The sequence below is a fragment of the Eulemur rufifrons genome, chromosome 13, assembly GCF_041146395.1.
Source record: "Eulemur rufifrons isolate Redbay chromosome 13, OSU_ERuf_1, whole genome shotgun sequence".
Classification (NCBI taxonomy): Eukaryota; Metazoa; Chordata; class Mammalia; order Primates; family Lemuridae; genus Eulemur; species Eulemur rufifrons.
Window position 1 is genome coordinate 13150659 of NC_090995.1, and position 22444 is coordinate 13173102.

Sequence of the window (22444 nt, forward strand, 5' to 3'; positions counted from 1 at the left end):
TAATTAAAAACAAATTACTACTTTTATTTGGCTCAATTCTCCATTTATTAGAATAACCACGTTTGGAGAGGCACAAAGCACTTAAGTTTTACATGACTACAAAGTTATCACAAATCCCAAACTTTTTAGCCACAGATATTTTACCTACTCTGTTTAAAGAAAAAGCTTTCAAAACGTCTGAGTTAGCTTAATACACAGAGACCCTGAATATACGGGAACTAGGTATTTTAAAATGCTTGTACTTTCTGCTCTAATAATGTCTTCTTTAAATGGAATCCAGCATAAAAGGGATTGAAATGCATGATGCAAACACTTTTGAGAGAGAGTGAAATTAATCTGCACAACATGGAAAAAGATGTAGTGTGCACAGAAGTTCTGCAAGGATTCACTGAGCCATCTGGGCTTCCATGGCTTGTGCTGTCCATTCTGGTGCTGTTTGACTAATTTTCTCCAAAAGGTTATTCACTTGGAAACAAAGTGATTGGATCTGCTTGTCCCATGTTGGTAGGGCTTCTCGCGCTAAAGAAAAAAGAAAACAGTGTACAAAACTGCAATTATTCCTTTGTGTTCATAGCAAATGTGAGTGAAAAGATAAATAAAGTAGTATCAATTTTTTAAAAGTTTACTCCAAAAATCTTGGCTAATCAAATTAAGCTAATTAAGCAATGGTTAAGAAAAGTACCCAAATCACTGGCACAAAGTACAAAAACAACAAAAAAATACATGCAGATACATATTATTAGTGAAAACAAAGTAAAACCAACCAGCCAAATAACCTTAACCACAACTGCAATAGGAAAAGACAGCCTTCACTGAAGCTGGTTTTTTGATCACTAACATTTACTGATTCATAGACACTGCCACCTACTGGGGAAAGCCAGCCTATTTCTATATTCAAGGCTGTCTCTATTTGACGCTGAAGGATAAATATTATAATGATTAAACAAACAAAAAAGTCATCCTGAATCCACCAGGTTTTTCTATATACCAGCAATATGAAGTTAGAAATTAAAAATTGAGGGGAATGTCTCATTCAAGACAGTGCCACAATTCACAAAAAAGTGCACAGATTTAATGCACTTTTTTTTTTTTTTCTTTTTTTTTTTTTTTGAGACAGAGTCTCGCTTTGTTGCCTGGGCTAGAGTGAGTGCCGTGGCGTCAGTCTAGCTCACAGCAACCTCAGACTCCTGGACTCAAGCGATCCTCCTGCCTCAGCCTCCCGAGTAGCTGGGACTACAGGCATGCGCCACCATGCCCGGCTAATTTTTTGTATATATATATTTTTTTAGTTGTCCATATAATTTGTTTCTATTTTTAGTAGAGACGGGGTCTCACTCTTGCTCAGGCTGGTCTCGAACTCCTGACCTCGAGCGATCCACCCGCCTCGGCCTCCCAGAGTGCTAGGATTACGGGCGTGAGCCACTGCGCCCGGCCTTAATGCACTTTTTAATGAAGAAAAATATCTATAAAATATTAATACAGGCCATAAAATAACTTGAGTAGACACAAATCGCATTCCCAGGTGGAAATATGCAATATTTAATATAAAATATTAAAATAAAAATATCAGCTCTTCCTCCTTAATATGTAATGTTAAGGAAATTCCAAAGATAACCCTTCTTTTTTCTATTTTGTTTTCTAACCAGGACAAAATTATTAAAGTTAATAAGGAAGAATTGGTATTTGAGAATAGCCAAAGTAATTCTGAAAATGAAAAACAGTGGTGGAATTGTGGCATATCCGTACAATGGAATACCCTTCATCTTTAAAAAGAGACGAAGAGACTGCATGTCAAACAGGCATTTTATTTAATAAATGATACTTGCATAATTGGCTATTCATCTAGAAAAAACTAAACCATACCCTAAAATTATCCACAAAAATGAACTGTAGATGGATTAAATTCCTGAATACAAAATAATAACATTAGAAAAAATTTTAGGAAAATACTAGTTTTACCCCAAGGTGGAGGAGACTTTAATATCCAGTTGTTCAAGATTTATTTATTTATTTTTTTTGAGACAGAGCCTCACTCTGTCCACCCTGGCTAGAGTGCAGTGGCGTCATTAGAGCTCACAGCAACCTCAAACTCCTGGGCTCAAGCGATCCTCCTGCCTTGGCCTGCTAAGTAGCTGGGACTACAGGCACGTGCTGCCATATCCGGCTAATTTTTTTCTATTTTTGGTAGAGATGGGGTCTCACTCTTGCTCAGGCTGGTCTCGAACTCCTGACCTCAAGCAGTCCTCCCACTTCACCAGAGTGCTAGGATTACGGGCGTGAGCCACTGCACCTGGCCTATTCTTTCCTCTTGGTGGAATTCTAAATGCCTACACTTTTCTGGAAAGCAAACTGGCAGTATCTATTAAGAATCAAAACTTCAGCTTGAATGAACCCATTTTCCCTATTTTCCATGTGTGTGCTTGTATAGCTAGCTAATGTTGCTGAAGAAGAGTCAGACAGCGGACAGACTGATGCCACTGTAAATTCAAGGTCACAGGTCCTCAGCCCTACCTGGGATTCACAACACATTTCTCTCTTCCACTCTTTTTCCTAGTTTACGGTGACTACGTTGGATTTTATTATTTTAAATATCTGCCTGATACATGACACGTAGTCAATAAATGTTTGATGAGTAAATGAATGAACTGGTACGACAATTCAAGTGTCAAAGTTTTCTTTAACATAGAAAATATTGCATTAAGTAGATTCATGAATATAACTTCTTAAAAATTATTTTAAATTATTTCTTTTGAAAATAAGTTCATTCCAGTAACAAGATTCGGGGTCAAAGGAAATTGTTCAACATGTTTTAATCATAAATATACAATAACAGTTCACCGCCATTTCATTATGACAGAAATGCACAAAACCTCTTACTTTCAAAATGAACTATTCCATCAATCTGGTCAATAAATCCATTCATACGTCCTTCTGTTATCATTTGAGATGCTATTTTTTCTGCCTATAAAAAAAAACACAAAAAAACTCTCAGAAACTTTAATTATATCTAACAGTTATTCACATAAGAGAACTGAAAGCTTTTGGTTTAAGTACCTGTCACTAAGCTTTACATACGTGTTGATTTGCCATTTACTAGAAGAATAAATCTTGCAAACCTGGCTATTTCTTCAATTCTTTCTGAGTATAACCCATTATTTTAAGTTAACCGGGATCTGTTTTTCTTGTGGAATTTTATACATGAATATAACTTTTTTTACCAATTTTCACCTATGCGCAAAATCAAAATAACAATTTTTCTACTCACCGGGTCCACACCTCAAAAAAAAATAAACTAGTTTTATTTCATTTCAATTTCTACAGTATTTATTACCTCATAAACTCTCTAAGAAAGTAATATTTTTTAAAGAAAAAACTGAAAGGAAGAATAGATGTTCAAATTAAAAAGGGAATTGAAAAGATTTAAAAGACAATTAACAGGAAGTAAAAGATCCTCTACCCAGCTCCTGAAGACATATTTAATATTTACTGTGTGTAAGCAAACTGAATTGTGATTTGGTCATTTATTAGTTGTGATCATCCTCACAATGAATCGTAAATCACTCCTGAAGAGACTGTGACTAGCATTTATTGTTAAAGTACCGGGAGGCCAAGGTGGGAGGATTGCTTGAGGTCAGGAGTTCAAGACCAGCCTAAGCAAGACCCAGTCTCTACAAAATATAGAAAAATTAGCCAGGCATGGTGGTGTGTGCCTGTAGTCACAGCTACTCCAGAGGCTGAGGCAGGAGGATCGCTTGAGCCCAGGAGTTTGAGGCTGCAGTGAGCTGTGATGACACCACGGCACTCTAGCCAGGGTGACACAATGGAGACTCTGTCTTAAAAAGAAAAAAAAAAAAAGATATTCACTTCTCTTAGTCTCAGCAAGAGATCATACCTCAAAGCGTATGAGGAAAGCATTTCTTTTTTTTTTTTTTTTGAGTAACTGGGACAAAAGGTGTACACCACCACGTCCGGCTAATTTTTCTATTGTTTTGTAGAGACAGGGTCTAGCTCTTGCTCAGGCTGGTCTTGAACTCCTGACCTCAAGCGATCCTTTCGCCTCAGCCTCCCAGAGTGCTGGGATTACAGGCATGAGCCACCGCGCCCAGTCAGGAAAACATCTTTTAATGATAACTTAAGCCTTGGTTCCCAAATTGTTCCACTTCCTTTATTGTGTATTGAATGTGAACAAGGAATTGTAAAAAAATTCTAAATTAAAATTTCACTACCAGATAAAAGGGATGTAACCCATAACTGTACTACTTTAAAGTTTGTGAGTTAGGTAAAAGTAAGGTTGATTGCCTACTTTTAATATTATTTAAAATTAACAGACTGTTTTGCAAATGATATCTGAAACAGCCTCTAAATAATATTGTTAATTTGTTGGAATTTAAACATAGGTAACCAAATCCTAAGACTACAATAAAATTAAATTCCCTAGTAAATCAGTGAACTTCTTAAGTTAAATCAAGTAACTCAATAGAATAGCCTGGAATATTACCACAGACATTCTCTCAAAGAGATGAAATATTTAACCTTTGAGTCAATCTAAGGCAGAAAAAAGAAGTAAGGCATGTTATCAAAATCTTAAATCAGTCAGAAATCAGAAACCATTAAGAAGTGGATTTAAACAGACACTGAACAAAGATATTCTCACAAAATGGGTGTCATAACCTGAAACTCCTTTAAGATTTCCATTCTTCGCTACTATATCACAAAACACAATTTAAAACATCCAGAACACAAAGACAATTCCATTATAGTACTATTTTAACATTTAAATAATTTATTTCCATTTATTTGAGGCTTGTTATGTGTAATTTTTGTGATAGTTGCTAACATGATTATCAATTATATGTTTTATTTTCTCATTACTCCCTAGTTTTGTCTCTTAACTTCCTTTCTATGCATTGGAATCAAGAAAATACCTTAGCTGCAGGGATCTCCAAGAGAGCTCCAAGTTCTTCAAAGGTGATATTATTATATAATTTGCTTGCAGACAACAAATTGTGTTCAATTACAGCTCTGTCCAAAATGCTGGAACCTTAAATAAACACAAAGAAGACAGTTATAAATCTGAAACTAGTTTTACACTCTAAAAAGACACTTTCTTTTTCCCCGAAAACTTCTAGGCATATAGTAACTTAAAATCATCATTGTTATTTCTCTGACTGAAATTTTTAAAGTACTGGGCAACACAGTGAGACCTCATCTCTATAAAAAAAAAAGAAGAAGAAAAAAAATTAGCCGGGCATGGTGGCGCGTGCCTGTAGTTCCAGCCACTCGTGAGGCTGAGACAGGAGGATTACCTGAGCTCAGGAGTCTGAGGCTTCAGTGAGTTATGATTGTGCCAATGCACTCCAGCCTGAGAAACAGAGTGAGATTCTGTCTCTACAAAAAATTTTTTTTAAGCAACCAAAATGCCTTATTTGGTTACTATGCAATTAAATAAAAATAACATAGTTAGAAAATGAGCGAATGGCAAGTAATTATTAACTAGGTAAATGGATTTAACCCTTTGGGTTTGGGGTTTTGCTTCTTTAGGCTAGCTATCAAATTCATTAACTTAGCAGTGCCAGAACTGAAATTCCCTAAAAGTGGAAGTTATAAAAATCTATGTATCTATAAAAATCAATTGTTATTTCTATACACCAAAAATGAAGTAGAAAAATTAAGAAAGCAATTCCATCTAAAACAGCATTAAAAAAGACAAAGTACCTAGGAACAAAAAATGCAAACCTTACAGTCTACAAAGTACAAAACATTGCCGAAAGAAATTAAAGATCTAAATAAATGGAAAAACATAAAAGGCTAATACGGTTAAGACAGCAATACTTCCCAAAATGATCTACAGATTCATTGTAATCTCACTGTCAAAATCCTAGCTGGTTTCTTTGCAGAAACTGACAAGTTGATCCCAAAATTGATGTGGAAATTCAAGGGACCCAGAAGAGCCAAAACAATCTTGCAGAAGTTTGAGGATTCACATTTCCCAATTTCAAAACTTTCTACAAAAATATAGCAACCAAGACAGTGTGGTATTTGCAAAAACACAGACTTAGCAATTAGTGGAACAGAATTGACAGTCCAGAAGTCCAGCTTCTTACGAACTGAAGGTCAATAAGGGTGCCAAGACAATTAAATGGGAAAAATAATGGTCTTTTCAATAAATGGTATTGGACAACTGGATATTCACATGCAAAAGAATAAAGGTCGACCCCTACCCTACACAACATAACCAAAAATTAACTCAAAATGAAGCAAATACATAAATGTAAGAGCTATAACTATAAAACTTATAGAAGAAAACATAGCCAATCTTCATTACCTTGGATTAGGCAATGGTTTCTTAGATTTGACTCTTAGATGTGATACAGTAACAGAAGAAAAAGCCAGATAAACTGCATATCATCAAAATTAAAAACTTTTGTATTTCAAAGGATACTATCAAAAAAGCGAAGAGACAACACACAGAATGGGAGAAAATATTTGCAAATCATTTATCTGATAGTCGACGTGTATTTAAAATATGCAACAACCCAATTAAGAAATTGACAAATTGTCTGAATAGACATTTTCTCCAAAGAAGATATACAAAGGGCCAGTAAGCACATGAAAAGGTATTCAGCATCATTAGCTATCAGGGAAATGCAAATCAAAATCACAATGACGTACCACCTCACCCACTAAGAGGGCTAAATAAAAAAAAACAGGTAAGTGTGGATGAGAATATGGAGAAATTAGAATCCTCAACACACAGCAACTGCTTTGGAAAACAGCCTGGCAGCTCCCTGAAATACTAATAAACACAGAGTTCTCATATGACCCAGTAATTCCATTCCTAGGTATATACTTAAGGGAATTAAAAATACATATCCATACAAAAACTTACATGAATGTTCCTAGCAGCATTATTAAAAGCCCCAAAGTGGAAACAACCTAAATGTCCATCAACTGACAAATAAATAAATTAAATGGGATATCCATATGATAGAATATTATTTGGCAATAAAAAGGAATGAAGTACTGGTACATGCTACAACATGGATGAACCTTGAAAACATTATGCTAAGTGAAAGAAGCCAGTCACAAAGGCCATATATTGTATGATTCAATTTATATGAAATGTCCAGAATAGACAAATCTATAGAGCAGAAAGTAGATTCGTAGTAATGTTTCTCAACTCTGAGAATATACTAAAAATCACTGAATTGTAATTTAAATGAAAAAACAAAGTTTTAAGATTGCTAATTTATGGTTGTAATACCAATAAACAAAAATGTCTAAGAAAGATACATAAGAAAACAATAAGGTTTAAAATGGAAGAGGAAGAAGACAAATTTCTTTCCTCTACATACAGTCCCATGTGAGAATCATTTGCTCCTCAGAGATCCTAGTAAATATTCTTTTCTGAAAAGAATTATTTAACTAATTATATCTTTTCACTTTTCTTTCATGGCCATAAACCTCAAAGTCAAATCTGAAAGTCAACTATATCAATTCTGGAAACTTTTTAAAGCTTGTCTCGCCTTTAACTCGAGTGTCACATATCTTGTTTCAAAAAGAATTTATAGCTGCTCAGAATACACAGAAGACAAGAGAATTTAAAAGTAAAGGCCAGGTGCAGTGGCTCACACTTGTAATCTTAGCTCTTTGGGAGGTTGAGGTGGGAGGATTTCTTGAGGCCAGGAGTTCAAGACCAGCCTGGGCAACATAGCATGACCCTGTCTCAACAAAAAATTTAAAAATTAGCTGGGGGTAGTGGCACGCATCTGTGGTCCCAGCTATTCTGGAGGTTGAGATGGGAGGATTGCTTGAGCCCAGGAGTTTGAGGTTACAGTGAGCTATGACCACAACACTGCACTCCAGCCTGGGATACAGGGCAAGACCCTGTCTCAAAAAAATAATAAAAAATACAAACAGGAGTAGCAACAATCAAAACGCACATATTCACAGGTGGGCTATAAATTTAAGCTTTCTACAAGCCAATTAAAATTAAAAAAAACAATCAGTTTATCAATTCACAGTATGCTTAAATGAGGTAAAAACTAATTGCTCAGAAGAAGCACAACTAATCCTAAGACCACAAAGAAATTTTTCCTGATGATCTACATAAAAAATATTCTTTTTATGGAAAAAAAAAATATTTCCTTTATAGAAACATGAGAATCAACTGAATTGCTTCTTAAAGTTCCATTAAATAAAAGAAATTCAATATTAGGTCAATACAATCCCTTCACATTGGTCTGGCTTAACTCAGGGCAATAAGATTGCATGAAGTGTACATCTTTTAGCCAGTCCCCACATAAATGACTCTCTTGCAGCTAAACTAATTTGCATTTTTATCTTGATCTTTTCCATGTTTCTGATTGTCTACATCTATATTTTTGTTATCATGTGTGTTATCACTGCAAGCTTCTTTAAAACCTCTCTAGACAAATGTACATAAAATAATTAATGTTATGAAGAAGCAACTATTAAAAACTTCTTTCCTGCCAAACAGTCTGACTCAAGCAAATTCATCCCTTAACCAGGAAATATGACACCAAGTTCTATTCTTGTTGGCAACACTTTACCCTGAGTAACCTCGGGGCAAGCAACTATGCCAAATTTTGAGCTATCTAAAAATAAGATGGGAGAATTATGCTATTACAATCTGAGGCTCAAGGATTGAATTAGATTAGATTAAATCAGATCAGTTTAGGATTGATTTTACTTATCAATGGTTTGAGCTTTTTAAAAACCAGGCATTATATGCATGGTCTATAATTTTTCTGCTCTTACAGTTTCCAAAAAATGCATTATTTCACAAAATGCTTTACAAGAAGGCTATTTTTATACTGGAAGCCCATGTGTGTGTATGATACTCATCTTCAGTCAATATAATATTCCTCTTCTTTTTATCAGGAAGTGCTATATAGAAATATAAGAAGATAGCAAGATGCTTCTAATTCAACATAATTTCTACCAGTCTGTACTAGTGGAAGGTAAATATTTACCACCATACACACACAAGACATGATCATTACCATCAGCGGTAGTGGCTTTCTGGTGGGGCATGAGCATGGCGGCAAATTCCTGAAGCTGATTCCCTCGGATGATCCTGTCCAGGTACATTTTTTCTAGGATCCCATAAGCAGCAAGTTGCTGGCACCTTTCATCCTTAAAAAGGGTAGCCAGCATCCGAGAACGTTGCTGTCCTAAGGGAAACAAAGGAACAACAAATAGTTCTACAATGCTTCTTCATTAAAAATAATCTGTTTTATGACCCCATTTTTGCCTACTAAAATATACCATCAGTACTCATTATTTACAGTAGCTACAGTCTATGCAATTGCTGCCAACACTGAATTAGCAAATATACAACTGCTCCTCCTATGGGAAATACAGGGTTCAGTACCGTGAGCCTCTGTTCACAACATTTTTGTCGGCCAATATAACCTTATTTTATGTGTGCTCCCGTTTAAAGATATCTTATTTGATATAGCCTACTGATTCATTTACATTGAACTCATGACCAACACTCTAACTCATACCTAAATGAAGCTCATCTAACACACAAATTTTCTCTGCAAGGCACTTAAGAAGACTAGACAGCACTTTCAACACAATGGCTGGGGGCCATTTTAAGAAGCAAAATCATTGATAAAAGCACAAAAATGTGAAAAACATGATATTAAATAGACCACGAAAAGGACACTTGTTTGTAGTATAAGAGCCGAAACAAAAGCAGAACATCAACTTATTCAGCCTCAGCTGAAAATATATAAGCAGGGTCAAATTTTTTGCCACTCTGTGCATGTCTACAAATGACTGTGAAAGCACTCCATGTACTGGCTTTGGGGTTACAAATAAATTTTTAGCAAGTAGGTAAATTCCCAAACATGGCATCCACAGATAATGAGGATCAACTATATATTCATATGCTAAGACCCAGACAGAAACCAAAATGTTGTAAGTGGTTAAAAGTACACGTAATTTCTATTTTCTTTCTCTTGCTTACTTGTACTTCTACAACGAACATGTATAACTTTGGTAACAATAAAAAAATGTATAAATTAATATTTCTCTGATATACTGGGAAACTTAATATTCATAGTTTGAACCTATACTTACAAGGAACTTTACATGACAATTGATGACATAAAAAAATCAAACTGATGGAAATAATACCATCAATAACCTTTTTTCTTTTTAAAAATATTTCTAGCTCTGTATATGGAAAGAGCCTAACTGCAATGACACCCAGTAGCAATGAGCATATCTAATGCCTAGAAAGAGCTAGAGATCCTTGAAAAATAGCTGATTCCAAGGCTGGGGCAGGGAAAATACAAGATAAACCCAAGGCATCTTTTTATGCTAATTCACAGGGAAGTATTCAGAGACTAATGGAGCCAAGTCAATAAGACATGACCTGGTCATATTTGGAACAATTTGAGCATCAAAAGAATAACAACTATAATTTATTGTAACACACTGAATAAATAAAAAGCTGAGTCAAATATACAAGAATGTCCATAGCAGTACTATTCCTAATTGCCAATGAGAAGTTAGGATAAATTATCACATATTCATACAATGGAATACCACATAACAATGAAAATGAAGAAAGTACAACTATATATAACCATATGAATAAATTTCATAAAGTTGAGCAAAAGAAGCAAGAAAATAAGTACACTATATGTTTCATTCATACAAAATAAGCAGACTAATATATTCTAGTGATTGCTCTTATTGGGTGAGAATTGGGGCCAGTGACTAGGAGAAAGAATAAAGGAGGTTTTTGGGGTGCTGGTAATATTTTGTTTCTTGTTCTGGATGCTGGTTACATGGAGGTGTTCAGTTTATGAAAATTCATCAAGCAGTACACTTTTGATATGTACACTTTTCTGAGTGTATATTATATACAGAGAGAAATAAACAAAAAAATACACAGTGATACTTTAAAAGAAAAAAGAAAAACGAAAAGAAAAAGTTCATGCAGAAGAATAGAACTAGTTTGTTATATTTATTGAAGAAAAAGATGAATGCCAGGTCTAAAACTGAGGCTTAAAGGTTAAAATAAAAACAAACACACAAACAAAAAAATTCCAAAAACAGTACATTAATTATCATTTCATCAATCTCTAGATTTTAATTTTTGTTTCCTTCTATGTAATTCTCACTTTATTTAATATCTATTTCTTTAGTGAAACTTTAGGAAAATTAAACTTTATATTATCTCTCTTAACTATTCCTAACACATACAGGTAACAGACTGATACATGCATCTGAAATTATTTTAACAATTTTATTGCTGCTTTTAACTGTTTAAATGCTTAAACTAAATTTACCACAATTGTATTAAAAAGGCATTCCTCTGAAGAATAGTTCCTTGCTAAATTTTCCAACAGTAACCAACCTGAAGTCACTAAGACAACTGTTTGTTTAAGCAAAAATTATGTGTTTACCTGCTGATGCTAAGATGGTACAGTGCAAAGCATGTTTTAAGGCCTCTAGTCTTTCACTTTCGTGGACTATTGTCTTGTAAGAGAGCTCATTGTACCTTTGTGCAGCTTCAATGAATTTTCTTCTATAATCAAGAACACGTGCATAGCATACCTATAAAGTGAAAATGTTTCAATTAGGAGAACAAATAAGAAAAAGAAAAAGAACAAAAGAGAGAGAGAGAGAACAAATTTCTAATATTTAAGAGCATTTATCAGATGTTCTGGAACATCTCAGTATGGTACAATTCTCTAATACAAAATCAATCCCAGATCAGCTCATCTGTTACCTTATAATGTATCTGTAATTGCTCATTGGTTGATTCATTCTGAAGCAATGATGCTCGATTTATGTAGGCCTCTGCCTGGACTGGATCATCGTCCTCCAGGTATAGCCTAGCAATCTTCAGGTAAGTCTCCAGCTTATAGTCTACATTGTACTGTCTAGGGTATAACAGAAAAACACACAATGACCCAATATTTTATCAAGAAAATTTTTATAAATGATAGAAAATGTTATTTTTTTCCTTATATATATTCTGTTAATAAAAAGGAATCAAACTTATCTGTACTATATAATAGAAAAACTAAAAAATAAGTTTTCTTGAATTTTTATCATCATTGCTCACATTATATCTTAGCTACTTCTAATCCTCAGATAATCTCAGATAAGCTAAAGATCTTACTAGAACAACTGCCCTGTTCAGGGCCATATCATATACTAGCAGTGGGACTATACACCAGCACAATCTTCCTAGAAAGCAATTTGGCAATACGATCTGCAACAATCCTTTGAGTCCTTTAAAACACATATATCCTTAAACCACTATACTTTCTCTCTCGAAAATAAATCCTACAAAGATAGTAAGGGATGTGCCCACATATGTACGTACAAGGATATTCATGTGTCAGGTTATTTATAAATATCTATACTAAGAAAAAAAATTAGAAATCACCTATTATGATATTTATGGTAATCAAGCTGTGGTGCATAGAAATGGTAGAGTATTACACAGTACAGTTATAATCATTACTATGTGATAATTCATCATGTATTTTTGCTAAGTGAAAAAACTGGATAAAACAATGTGTAAAACACCATTAAAATATATTTCTATACACACATATCAAAATAGTAATAGCAATTATCTACGGGTAGTGAGATTACAAGTGGTTTTCAAGTCTTCTTTATCCCAGTGGTCAGATTTTATGCAAAGAATGCAAAACTGAAGATGTCGAATAATTCAGAACACAAAATTCAAGATTAATCCTAACAAAAATCAATGCTATTTACCAGCAAAAGTGGTGCCACCATCTGGCAAGAACACAAAGTTTATAATTCACTTGTCCCCAGCTTTGAAATTAATTCTGCACTTTATTAATTTTTTTTGTATGGGGGGTGGAGCAGAGAGCAGGAGGAGACATTTATATAAATTCATATTTTTGCATAAGTTATATATTAATATTTTATACTATGTTTTCCATTCACCATTCAAAATAATATGAATTGCTACATATAGCACTATACTTTTTTGAATTTTCCAGTTTTCTAGTGATACTGTTCCCTCACATAGCCCATAGCTCTTTCAAGTCTTTGAGAAAGTGACATCAGGGCCACTCCACCACCCCAATCATCCTATTTATAAGGATACATACCAATGATCTCCACTTTGCCCCTTGGCCTTTCTCTATAGCACTTAGCATCTTCTAACATACTACAAAATTTATGTATTTTATTCCTTAAATTGTTTACCTGTTTCCTATGCTAGAATGTAAGGAAAAATATAAGTGAACAATTTATATATCCTATACATAGTCATCCAATATCTACTATTTACTATACTTTTGTCCTGTTTCCAAAGGAATTCCCACCAACACTTGGGCTGCATTTCTCCAATCTTCTTCTTTCTCATATATGGATGCAAGATGCTGTCTTATGGAAGCAACCTGGAATAGGAGATATACGTGTTAAATTATTTCAACTAGACATCAGTAACTGAAATAAATAGACAAGTTAACCTACTATGGCAATTCAGCATAGTAAGCTGGCAAGTCAATAGTAAAAGTTTATCTAGACCACCAAATTTTTCTATGAATTTTACATTCATAGAATATCAAAGTAGTGAACTGAAACCACATTTCTGCAACATGGATTATGGCAATATCGTAGTTTAAATGTTAAATTTTGCTTTTATGTTACTGTATACACGATGCTAGAGTTTTCCTGTTTTCAGCCTATTTTTACCAATTTTTAAAAAAATTTTCTAAAGAATAATATTTGGTTCATAAAATCAAACTTAATCTATGAGCAAATGTCAGCTGGAGTTGCGAAAGCCTAACATTTATTTGATTTTACACTGTAAAATGCTGCTTGGCACATTCTTTTGTCAAAAATGAAACTGAATGATTATCTCCTTTGAGAATTTAATAACATCAGATTCTCAAAATAATTGCTATTTCAAGTTCTAAAACCACTGCTCCAGATTTTTACCTGCTCCTCAAATGAAATGACTCTAGGCTGGATCTTTTCCAGGGTGAAATGATAGATTTCTTTGGCTGTGCTATCGGGCAGGTTAGGGAGATGCGTGCAGAAATCAGTGAGCAACTGCCTCGAGATCACAAGACTGACATTCTCATTTACCACTTGTTGAAAAAAATAAGAGATAAGAAAACATGAGTAACTTATACATTTTCATTAAGCAATCAATCTTTACCTGAAACTAATACTAAAAACAATCTGTATTAGTGCAGCCTTCAATGCATTATTCATTTTTCATTATTTCATTTTCATTTTTCTACCAAAAAAAGAAAAAGAAAAAAGGAAAAAGAAAAATTAGCTGGGCATGGTAGCTCATGCCTATAGTCCCAGCTACTCAGGAGGCTGAGGCAGGAGGATCGCTTAAGCCCAGGAGTTTGAGGTTTCAGTGAACTATGACAACACCACTGTACTCTATCCTGGGCGACAGAGTGAGACCCTGTCTGAAAAAAACGAAAGAAAGAAAGAAAAAGAAAAGAAAGGAAGGGAAGGAAGGAAGGAAAGAAGGGAGGAAGGGAGGAAGGTAGAAGGGAGGAAAATCATTTAATCCTGAGACTCATTTTACAATACATTATATAGGGACGCCCATATCTATATTGTCTAGTCACAGGGTTATTAACAGGAGCCTATGTGATGGATAATGTGGGTAAAAACACACTGTAAACTGTAAAGCACTATCAAGTATCATTAATATTGTTAACTCACTATGAATTCCAGCCTGAATTTTGAGTAGTTTTCAAGATACTTTGATATGTTTTAAGTCAGGGTGTAAGGAAATGTGTCTCAAAGAATGGAAATTTCTAGTTCTCATTTCAAAAGGAATGTTCTTAACATTAATAAACAGCTTACCCTTACACAGCACTTATTATATGCCAGGTACTATTCTAAGCACTTTAGTATGTCTATTAACTCATTTAATCTCCCAATAATTCTACAGGGTAAGTATCATATTCCCATTTTATAGAAGAGGAGAAGGAGGCACAAAGAGGTTAAATAACTTACCCAGGATCACACAGCTCATAAAATAGCATACCAGGATTTGAACTCAAATTATTCTCTTTATCATTATGCTATATTGTGCCTCATCAGCTACTATAACAATAACTATACAAAACCTTAATTGGGATTCTAACTCTGAAGACAAAAATTAAGTTGTAAATAGTTTACATTCTAAAATCAATCAATAAATCTAAATGCATATTTAACATTGATAATTTGACATAAAACAAGGCTTGAGAAAGCTCTAAAGTCCTATCTCAGGAATACAAGGCAAACATGCAATTTCCATCTCACTCACTTGCTTCCACAAAAGCTTTCAAAGCTTCTAGTTGTTCTGCTCCAGATAACTGAATAGCTTTTTCCAAGATCTGACGATACCTAAAACAAGATCAAAATCAAATAAAAATGATGTTCAGAGGGCACTATAGCTTCAAATGCAAACTTGGTTTATTCATTCATTTCTAACTTTGATGTGTATTTATTCATTTATATTCACCCCGGTTTCTTTCATAGTGTTCTAGTTTGTGGTTTTCTTTATAGTACACTACAGTTTTGTTTGTTTGTTCGTTTTTTTTTTTTCTTTTGAGACACGGTCTTGCTCTGTTGCTCAGGCTAGAGTGCAGTGGCTTCGTAGCTTACTGTAACCTCAAACTTCTGGGCTCAAGCCATCCTCCTGCCTTGAGCCCCTGAATAGCTGGGACTATAGGTGTGCCCCACTACTCTGAGCCAATTTTTTTATTTTCTGTAGAGACACGGTTCTCACTATTGCCCAGGCTGGGCTCCATCTCGGCCTCCCAAAGTGCTTGGATTACAGGGGTGAGCCATTGCGCCCGGCCTTTTTGTTTTTAAGTTTCTGGTCCATCACAAGAAATACTAAATCTACAGTTCTAAGGTGCCATTTTTTCTAGTTTTCAGTACAGTATGCCAGAATTTTTTAAAACTTTTCAACGCCATCAAAGAAAGAGTTAATCTAGAACTCCAAGTTACTGAATCTAAGGTGCCATTTTTTTTCCTCAAAAATTTTAGTGGTGAATTTAAACTAAAAAGTCAATTTCCTCTCAAATGCCTTAAAAGATAAGCTGTATTTCCTTCAACTGTGTATTCCACAGACATTATTTGAGATGACCCAGAACCTCTTCCTCTTGTGGACCTAATGAATCTAGGGTCACCAACGGTAGGATAATGTTAACAAGGCAATGAAACCAAACATTAGAGATTGTACGTGTTAATCTGTACAAAATAAACTCCACCAAGCCAAATGCACTGACAGAACATCCTTTAGGCTGTCAGACAGTACCTATTTATTCTTTATTTGCATTCAGTTCTAACAACTATTCTTCCTAATATCCATGACCACGTAAGATTCAAATGAGCATTTTAAAAAGGACAAGAGAAATGCTAAAAACAGGAACAATGATGCTTATTAGGCAACGGCAAATTCCTTCCTAAAACCCAAGCTCCATGAGGACAGAGATTTTTGTCTGTTTCATTCACTGCTATATATACTCAACGCCTCAAACATCACAGGCCTCAAATATTCAACAGCATGGGTAATACTTTATTTGTTGAATTGAGTGGTGAGTACATGAGTGTTATACTATTCTTTATATCTTTTGTCTTAATCATAGTATTTTTAAAAAGCACTAGTAAAATGCATTTTACAAACTTAATAGCTTTGCAATTATTCAGAAAGTCATCCAGAATATATTCAAAAAACAAATTTACAAAAACAGAACTCATTCAGATTTACAGCCCGTATTTTATAGAGCACATCCTCAAGCTACCACTCAGCACGTACTGACTCTCAAGTTATACAAAATTCTCACAATCTTGCTTTGTCTGATTTCTCAAAACCGTAATAAATCAAACTGACTTTCAGAAAGCAAGGACACTGACAGAAAGGATAGCAAATTCCAATAGAAAAGATAAATTATTCTAAGAAAGCAAGGAAATATTACTGAGTTTTTAGAAACAAAATTCTTATTTTTAATATTGCTAAATTTGAGGGTCCTTAAAGGGATAAATTTTAGTTATTTGAAAATCCATTTGCATGGAATATCTCATTCTCTTTGTATATATGTACACACGTGCACACACATACAAATGTATGCACGTATAATAAAATTTTCCATATATCTCTTTATACATTTACTTTATCGTCCTGGGAATGCTTTCAGATAATGCATTAATACATTCAGTGGTTTATTATTTATTTTTTGATGGGTTTATTTTTCATATTCAATTAAACCAAGGCTTATGGCTAAGCCCTCCTATACTTACATGAAGCTGCAGAAAAATTTTAAAATCTTAAAATATAATATAATTTTCAGGAGAGAGAAATAATCTCCTAATTAGGTTGGCCTTTAAGCATTCTAAATATTTCAATTTAGTGACGGTGGGAAAGACTGAGGGAAGACAGGCATTCTAGGCCAAAAAAAAAAAAAAAAAAATCACTACATGAAATGTAGTTTGGTGAAAATAATATAAGGACAAAAAGGTAGATGTGTTTAGAGTTAAGGGCTTGGAGACAAGCAGACATGAGCTGTTTTCTGGCTTGACCCCAAGCTGTGTGACCTCAGAGCAAGGTATTTCACCTCTGTATTTCTGTTCTCTCATATGTAACATAAATAATATCACCTACTTACTGAGGCTTTAAAAATGTAAGTAATGCTGTGTTTGGCACATAGTAAACCCTAGGTATTATCAACTTTTACCTTTGAAGTTATACAGTCTGTTCTCCATTGTGTGTGTGTGTGTGTGTGTGTGTGTGTGTGTATCTTCCCATTTTACAGCTCTATTCCATTCCATTATTAGAAAGTTCTAATCCAAAGTCCACCTCCGTGGAACAGAGGATAATCTATTTTCTTTTCTGAAAAATGGCTTTTCTAATAGGCAAAAGCAGCTAAGAGTTCTCCCATCACTAAAAGCTTCTTGTAAAAATGACATATTTAGACTCCAAAGGCCTGCTGTCCTCCTCTGGGTACCCTCTGTACCACAAAACTGGGAAAAAACAAAAAAGGTGATATTTCCGCAGGACTAACTCAACAAAAACTTACAATCCATGACCTCATGCCTGCCCTAGAAATCACCTTCTAGTTAGGGAAGCAGGCAAGTAAACAGACCAAACAATTAGTGTTATGGGAGAGAAAAATACAGGCTGTCACTGGGCAAAGGAGGACAACTAACCAGGGCCTGGGTGTGGATGGGTATGAGTGTGTGTGTGCTGGTGGGTGTTCAGAGAAGGCTTTCTGGAAAAAGTCACATCTGAACTTAGTCTGGAAGAACCAAGTAGGTTTTAGCCAAGTATGAATAAGAAAGGCTATCACAATAGCTAGCTATCTACTCAAATGCTCCCTCTCCAGGCTCTCCTCCCATTCTAAAGCTTTATATGAGATAATGAGCACAATACATAATATGTACAAAAAGCAGCCTATAAAATTTGTTAACATGCTTTTCCTATGGTCAATTTCTTATATCAACTTTAGACAGTTGTGTTAATTCAATTATGGGAAAGCATTTCTATCTGGGTTTTTAACAAGAAAAGTAGTATATGCTGATAAGTTAAAAATGAGCTTTTTAGAACAGAGAAACGGGTTCAAATATAACCTCTGCCCCTTTCCAGCTATTTATTGATTCAACCAACATTTATTGAACAACTTGTAAAGATACCCTGCTAAGTGCTGGGAACACACAATATCAATATTTTAGAAACCAACGTAATCCATCATTCCTTAACATGGAATCCTGTGCTACCCGGCTCCTAACATAAACCCTAAAACCACTGACTTATTTCTAGAGTATTTCTCTTGAAGCATGTAGCTGGCAGAACCATTGTGTCGGAAGGATAGATATCCTGACAAGTTCTTGCCCAGATAGAACCTACAGGCGAGGTCAAGATTTTTCTCAGAAAGCAGCTCTGAAGGAGTTTACTAGCTAACATTGCACTGGCCATCAGCTATCAAAGCACATTATTTCATTTAATCTCCACAATAATCCCACGTGGTAGATTATCGTGGTAAATGGCCTCCAGTGAATTGGCTTTCCCTCTGTCCCTGCCCCTTTGCGATGTAACTTTGCCACTAAAGAGGTAGTGGTAGGCCCCATTTCCCCTCCCCTCGAATCTGGGCTGGTCTTGTGACTTACTTTGACTCGTACTAGAGAAATGATGTGAGACTTCCCAGTGTAGCCTTGAGAGATCTTGCAGCTTCCACTCTCACCCTCTCGGAACACGCTCATGTAAGCCCCATGTAAGAAAGCCCCAGCAAGGCCAGGTGCGATGGCTCATGCCTGTAACCCTAGCACTCTGGGAGGCCAAGGCGGGAGGATCTTGAGGTCAGGAGTTCAAGACCAGCCTGAGCAAGAGTGAGACCCCCGTCTCTACCAAACACAGAAAAAATTAGTGGGGTGTGGTAGCACACATCTGTAATCCCACTTACTCGGGAGGCTGAGGCAGGAGGATCACTTGAGCTTAGGAGTTTGAGGCTGCAGAGAGCTATAATGACGACACTGCACTCTAGCCCGGGTGAAAGAGCAAGACTCTGTCTCCAAAAAAAAAAAGAAAAAGAAAAAAGAAAGGTCCAGCTAAACTACTGAATGAGAGACTACGTACATAGAGAGAGACCCAGACAACAGCCAGATATACATGTGAGTCCAGCCCCAGCCGAATTGCCAGCTGTACCCACATGAGTGAGCCCAGACAAGACCAGCAAAACAGCCTAGTCAACCCACAGAATCCCGAGAAATAATAATTGTTTTATACTGCTGAGTTTTTGGTTTATGACACTGAAAGACATCTGCAACACCTTAAAAGATAAATACTATTGTTTATCTCCAATTTACAGCTGAGGAAGTAAATACTTAGCTGAAGTTTCAGACTTCTGCAAATGCTTGAAAAGCTATTACCTCTTCTGATAACTAATGCACTTATTTTCCTTCAACAAAATAAAAAGCAAAGCAACATGGGGAAAAAATATAAGGTAGTTTTACTTTCATCCACATTGATAACAATTACATGCAAAAAGGATTGAGCCATGAAGATATATTCAACTTATTTTCAACTCATGGGAATAAGCCAGTATGTATTTACTGACTGTTTAATAACAGTAACAACAACAGTCTTATGGCATTTTCTATGTGTTGGGTACTGTTCTAAGTGATATAAGTGTAATGAATATATGTGCACACACATATTCATTTTGTCCTCAGTTAACCTCAGACAAGAATAAGTCCTATTATTATCCCCATTTTCCTGAGTGGGAAAATGCAGTAAAAAGTAGTTATGCCGGCCGGGCGCGGTGGCTCACGCCTGTAATCCTAGCACTCTGGGAGGCCGAGGCGGGTGGATTGCTCAAGGTCGGGAGTTCGAGACCAGCCTGAGCGAGACCCCGTCTCTACTAAAAATAGAACGACATTATATGGACAACTAAAAATCTATATAGAAAAAATTAGCCGGGCATAGTGGCACATGCCTGTAGTCCCAGCTACTCGGGAGGCTGAGGCAGTAGGATCGCTTAAGCCGAGGAGTCTGAGGTTGCTGTGAGCTAAGCTGACGCCACGGCACTCACTCTAGCCTGGGCAACAAAGTGAGACTCTGTCTCAACAAAAAAAAAAAAAAAAAAAAAAAGTAGTTATGCCCAAAATATACAGCTAAATTTCCCACTAATAAAAGTAGATAATTAGAAAGTGCATTTAACAAACAGAGAAAAGACAGCACAGCCTACATAAAACACAGGAGTTCAGTGTCCAGGTTAGAGCAGGTGTTTCTATTCATATAGATCAAAGTGATCTTAGCTGTCAGGCTGTAAATACTAGCATCAACTTGAGAGGCACACTTTAAACAGAAAGCATGTGCCTCACAAAAGAACAGTGCTGTGAAATCTATGAAGAGAAAATGAACGATATCTATATATCTAGCTACCTACTTATGATTAGCACTGTTGAACAACTTCTTGCAGGACAAGCACATGTCACACATTTTAACTTGGAGTGGACCTAACCATTCTACATAAATGTCGACACAATTCCTAAACAATCCAGATTCCTGCCAACATCACTGCTCTAGACGTCCTGACCCGCGATATGAGGACATTCCGCCTATGTGCCCATCTTCAGAGCTGGTGGCAGAGAGAGAAGACCCCAAACACAAGGACCCGCAGAAGACGGTCCGAGGGGTTCTACACGACACGACGGCAGCCATACCTCCTCAGCCCCCGTCGGCCCCGAGAAGCCATCTCCCCGGAAAACGCGGCATCAAGGTCCCAGAATATAAACGTCCCTCAACCAAAAAGGGGAGGAAAAGGTGCCAAGAGAGGCCAGCTTCGGTGTGAGAGGCCGGCCGGCGATAGCAAAAGGGACTAGGGAAGGCTGCGAAGGCCAGGACAGTCATCTCTCACAACGCGCCTCCAGAATCCTCAGGGACCAGTAAGGATGCTATCAAGGACTGAAGAAGTTGACAGTCATCCCAGGTCTCTGGCCTCGAGGGCCCCTGCACAAGGTCCCCCGCGGTTTTCCGCTGCTCCCAACATTTGCCTCCAGAGCCGACCCGAGGCCCGCCCCCTTGGTCCTCGGGCCCGCTCCCACCCTCACACCCGAGAGCCGCGGTCAAGCCAAGGACATCAAGACTGAGGCTGGCCTCCCCCTCCTCCACACTCCCGTGCTCCTGGGAAACACTCACTTGCCAGCCAGATCCTTATGAGAGCCGCTCGAATTCATGAGCTGGGCCAGATCCTGTCGCACGGCCGCCGCCATCTTTCTTCCAGCTCAGCCGTGGCCGCGGCGCCTCGGGCAGCCGGAAAGAAAACGAGTGTGGTCCTCCAGAGCGCAGCCAGAGGGAACCCGAGATGCCACAGAGTAGCGCCTGGGTGGGCCAGAGCGCCGGGTGTGGGAGCCTGGGCTTAGCTCCGCCCTCAGGGTTGAGTGACGCGCCGCTCCGCCCCTCAAGACTGGGGCGCGCCAAAGCTGCCGCCGCAGGCGCTGCCTCGCACGCTCCGACTTTGGATTGGCTGGTGAACTCCACTTGTGCAGCGGCCCCAAATGCCGGGTGTGTAAAAACGACGGCGTTGTCAGTGAGTTCCGTGTCTCATGTCTATGGTTCACCGTTCTTTAAGGCAGCGCTTAAACTACCTGTGGTAAAGAACGAGTTGTTTTTATTTCCAGTTCACCACAGACCGATGGTTTTAAAAAAGACAATAAAAATATCCGCATTTCGCCTCCCACTCTGCACTTAATCTTAGCCGAAAGGCCGAGTCCCTCCTCCCACTCTGTACCCTTTGGTTGGTCAGACGTTCCAATTTGTTCAGCACAGTGGCAATTTCCACCTGTTGTCCTGCAGTAATGATTAATAACGCCCCCTGTCACTCTAGAAACGGTGCCGTTTGAATTGACAAATTTATGGTCGCCCTGCCTTTATAGTGATTACATTCAT

General features: G+C 36.8%; 1 protein-coding gene across 2 annotated transcripts; it reads right to left on the reverse strand.

Annotated features, from left to right (window-relative positions):
- Window positions 1-21817, reverse strand: COPS4 (COP9 signalosome subunit 4). Of its 2 annotated transcripts, XM_069485559.1 has the most exons (10): window positions 21695-21817; window positions 15320-15399; window positions 13978-14129; window positions 13330-13433; window positions 11777-11930; window positions 11451-11601; window positions 9027-9197; window positions 4926-5041; window positions 2878-2962; window positions 1-519 (listed from the first exon to the last, which is right to left on the reverse strand). In XM_069485559.1, the coding sequence occupies exons 1-10, from the start codon at window positions 21766-21768 to the stop codon at window positions 386-388; spliced, it is 1221 nt and encodes a 406-aa protein (XP_069341660.1). In that variant the 5' UTR covers window positions 21769-21817; the 3' UTR covers window positions 1-385. The 2 variants fall into 2 exon arrangements, with proteins under 2 accessions (XP_069341660.1, XP_069341661.1); XM_069485560.1 differs by lacking the exon at window positions 2878-2962.
- Between the last annotated feature and the right edge of the window lie 627 nt (window positions 21818-22444).

Coding starts and splice junctions, on each gene's coding strand:
- COPS4 (XM_069485559.1), bottom strand. CDS start 21,768: ATGGCGGCGGCCGTGCGACAGGATCTGGCCCAGCTCATGAATTCGAGC. Junction 2,963..4,925: donor TGGAGATCCCTGCAGCTAAG/GTATTTTCTTGA, acceptor TTTTTTTTATAG/GCAGAAAAAATAGCATCTCA. Junction 520..2,877: donor TGGAATAGTTCATTTTGAAA/GTAAGAGGTTTT, acceptor TTTTTTCTTTAG/CGCGAGAAGCCCTACCAACA.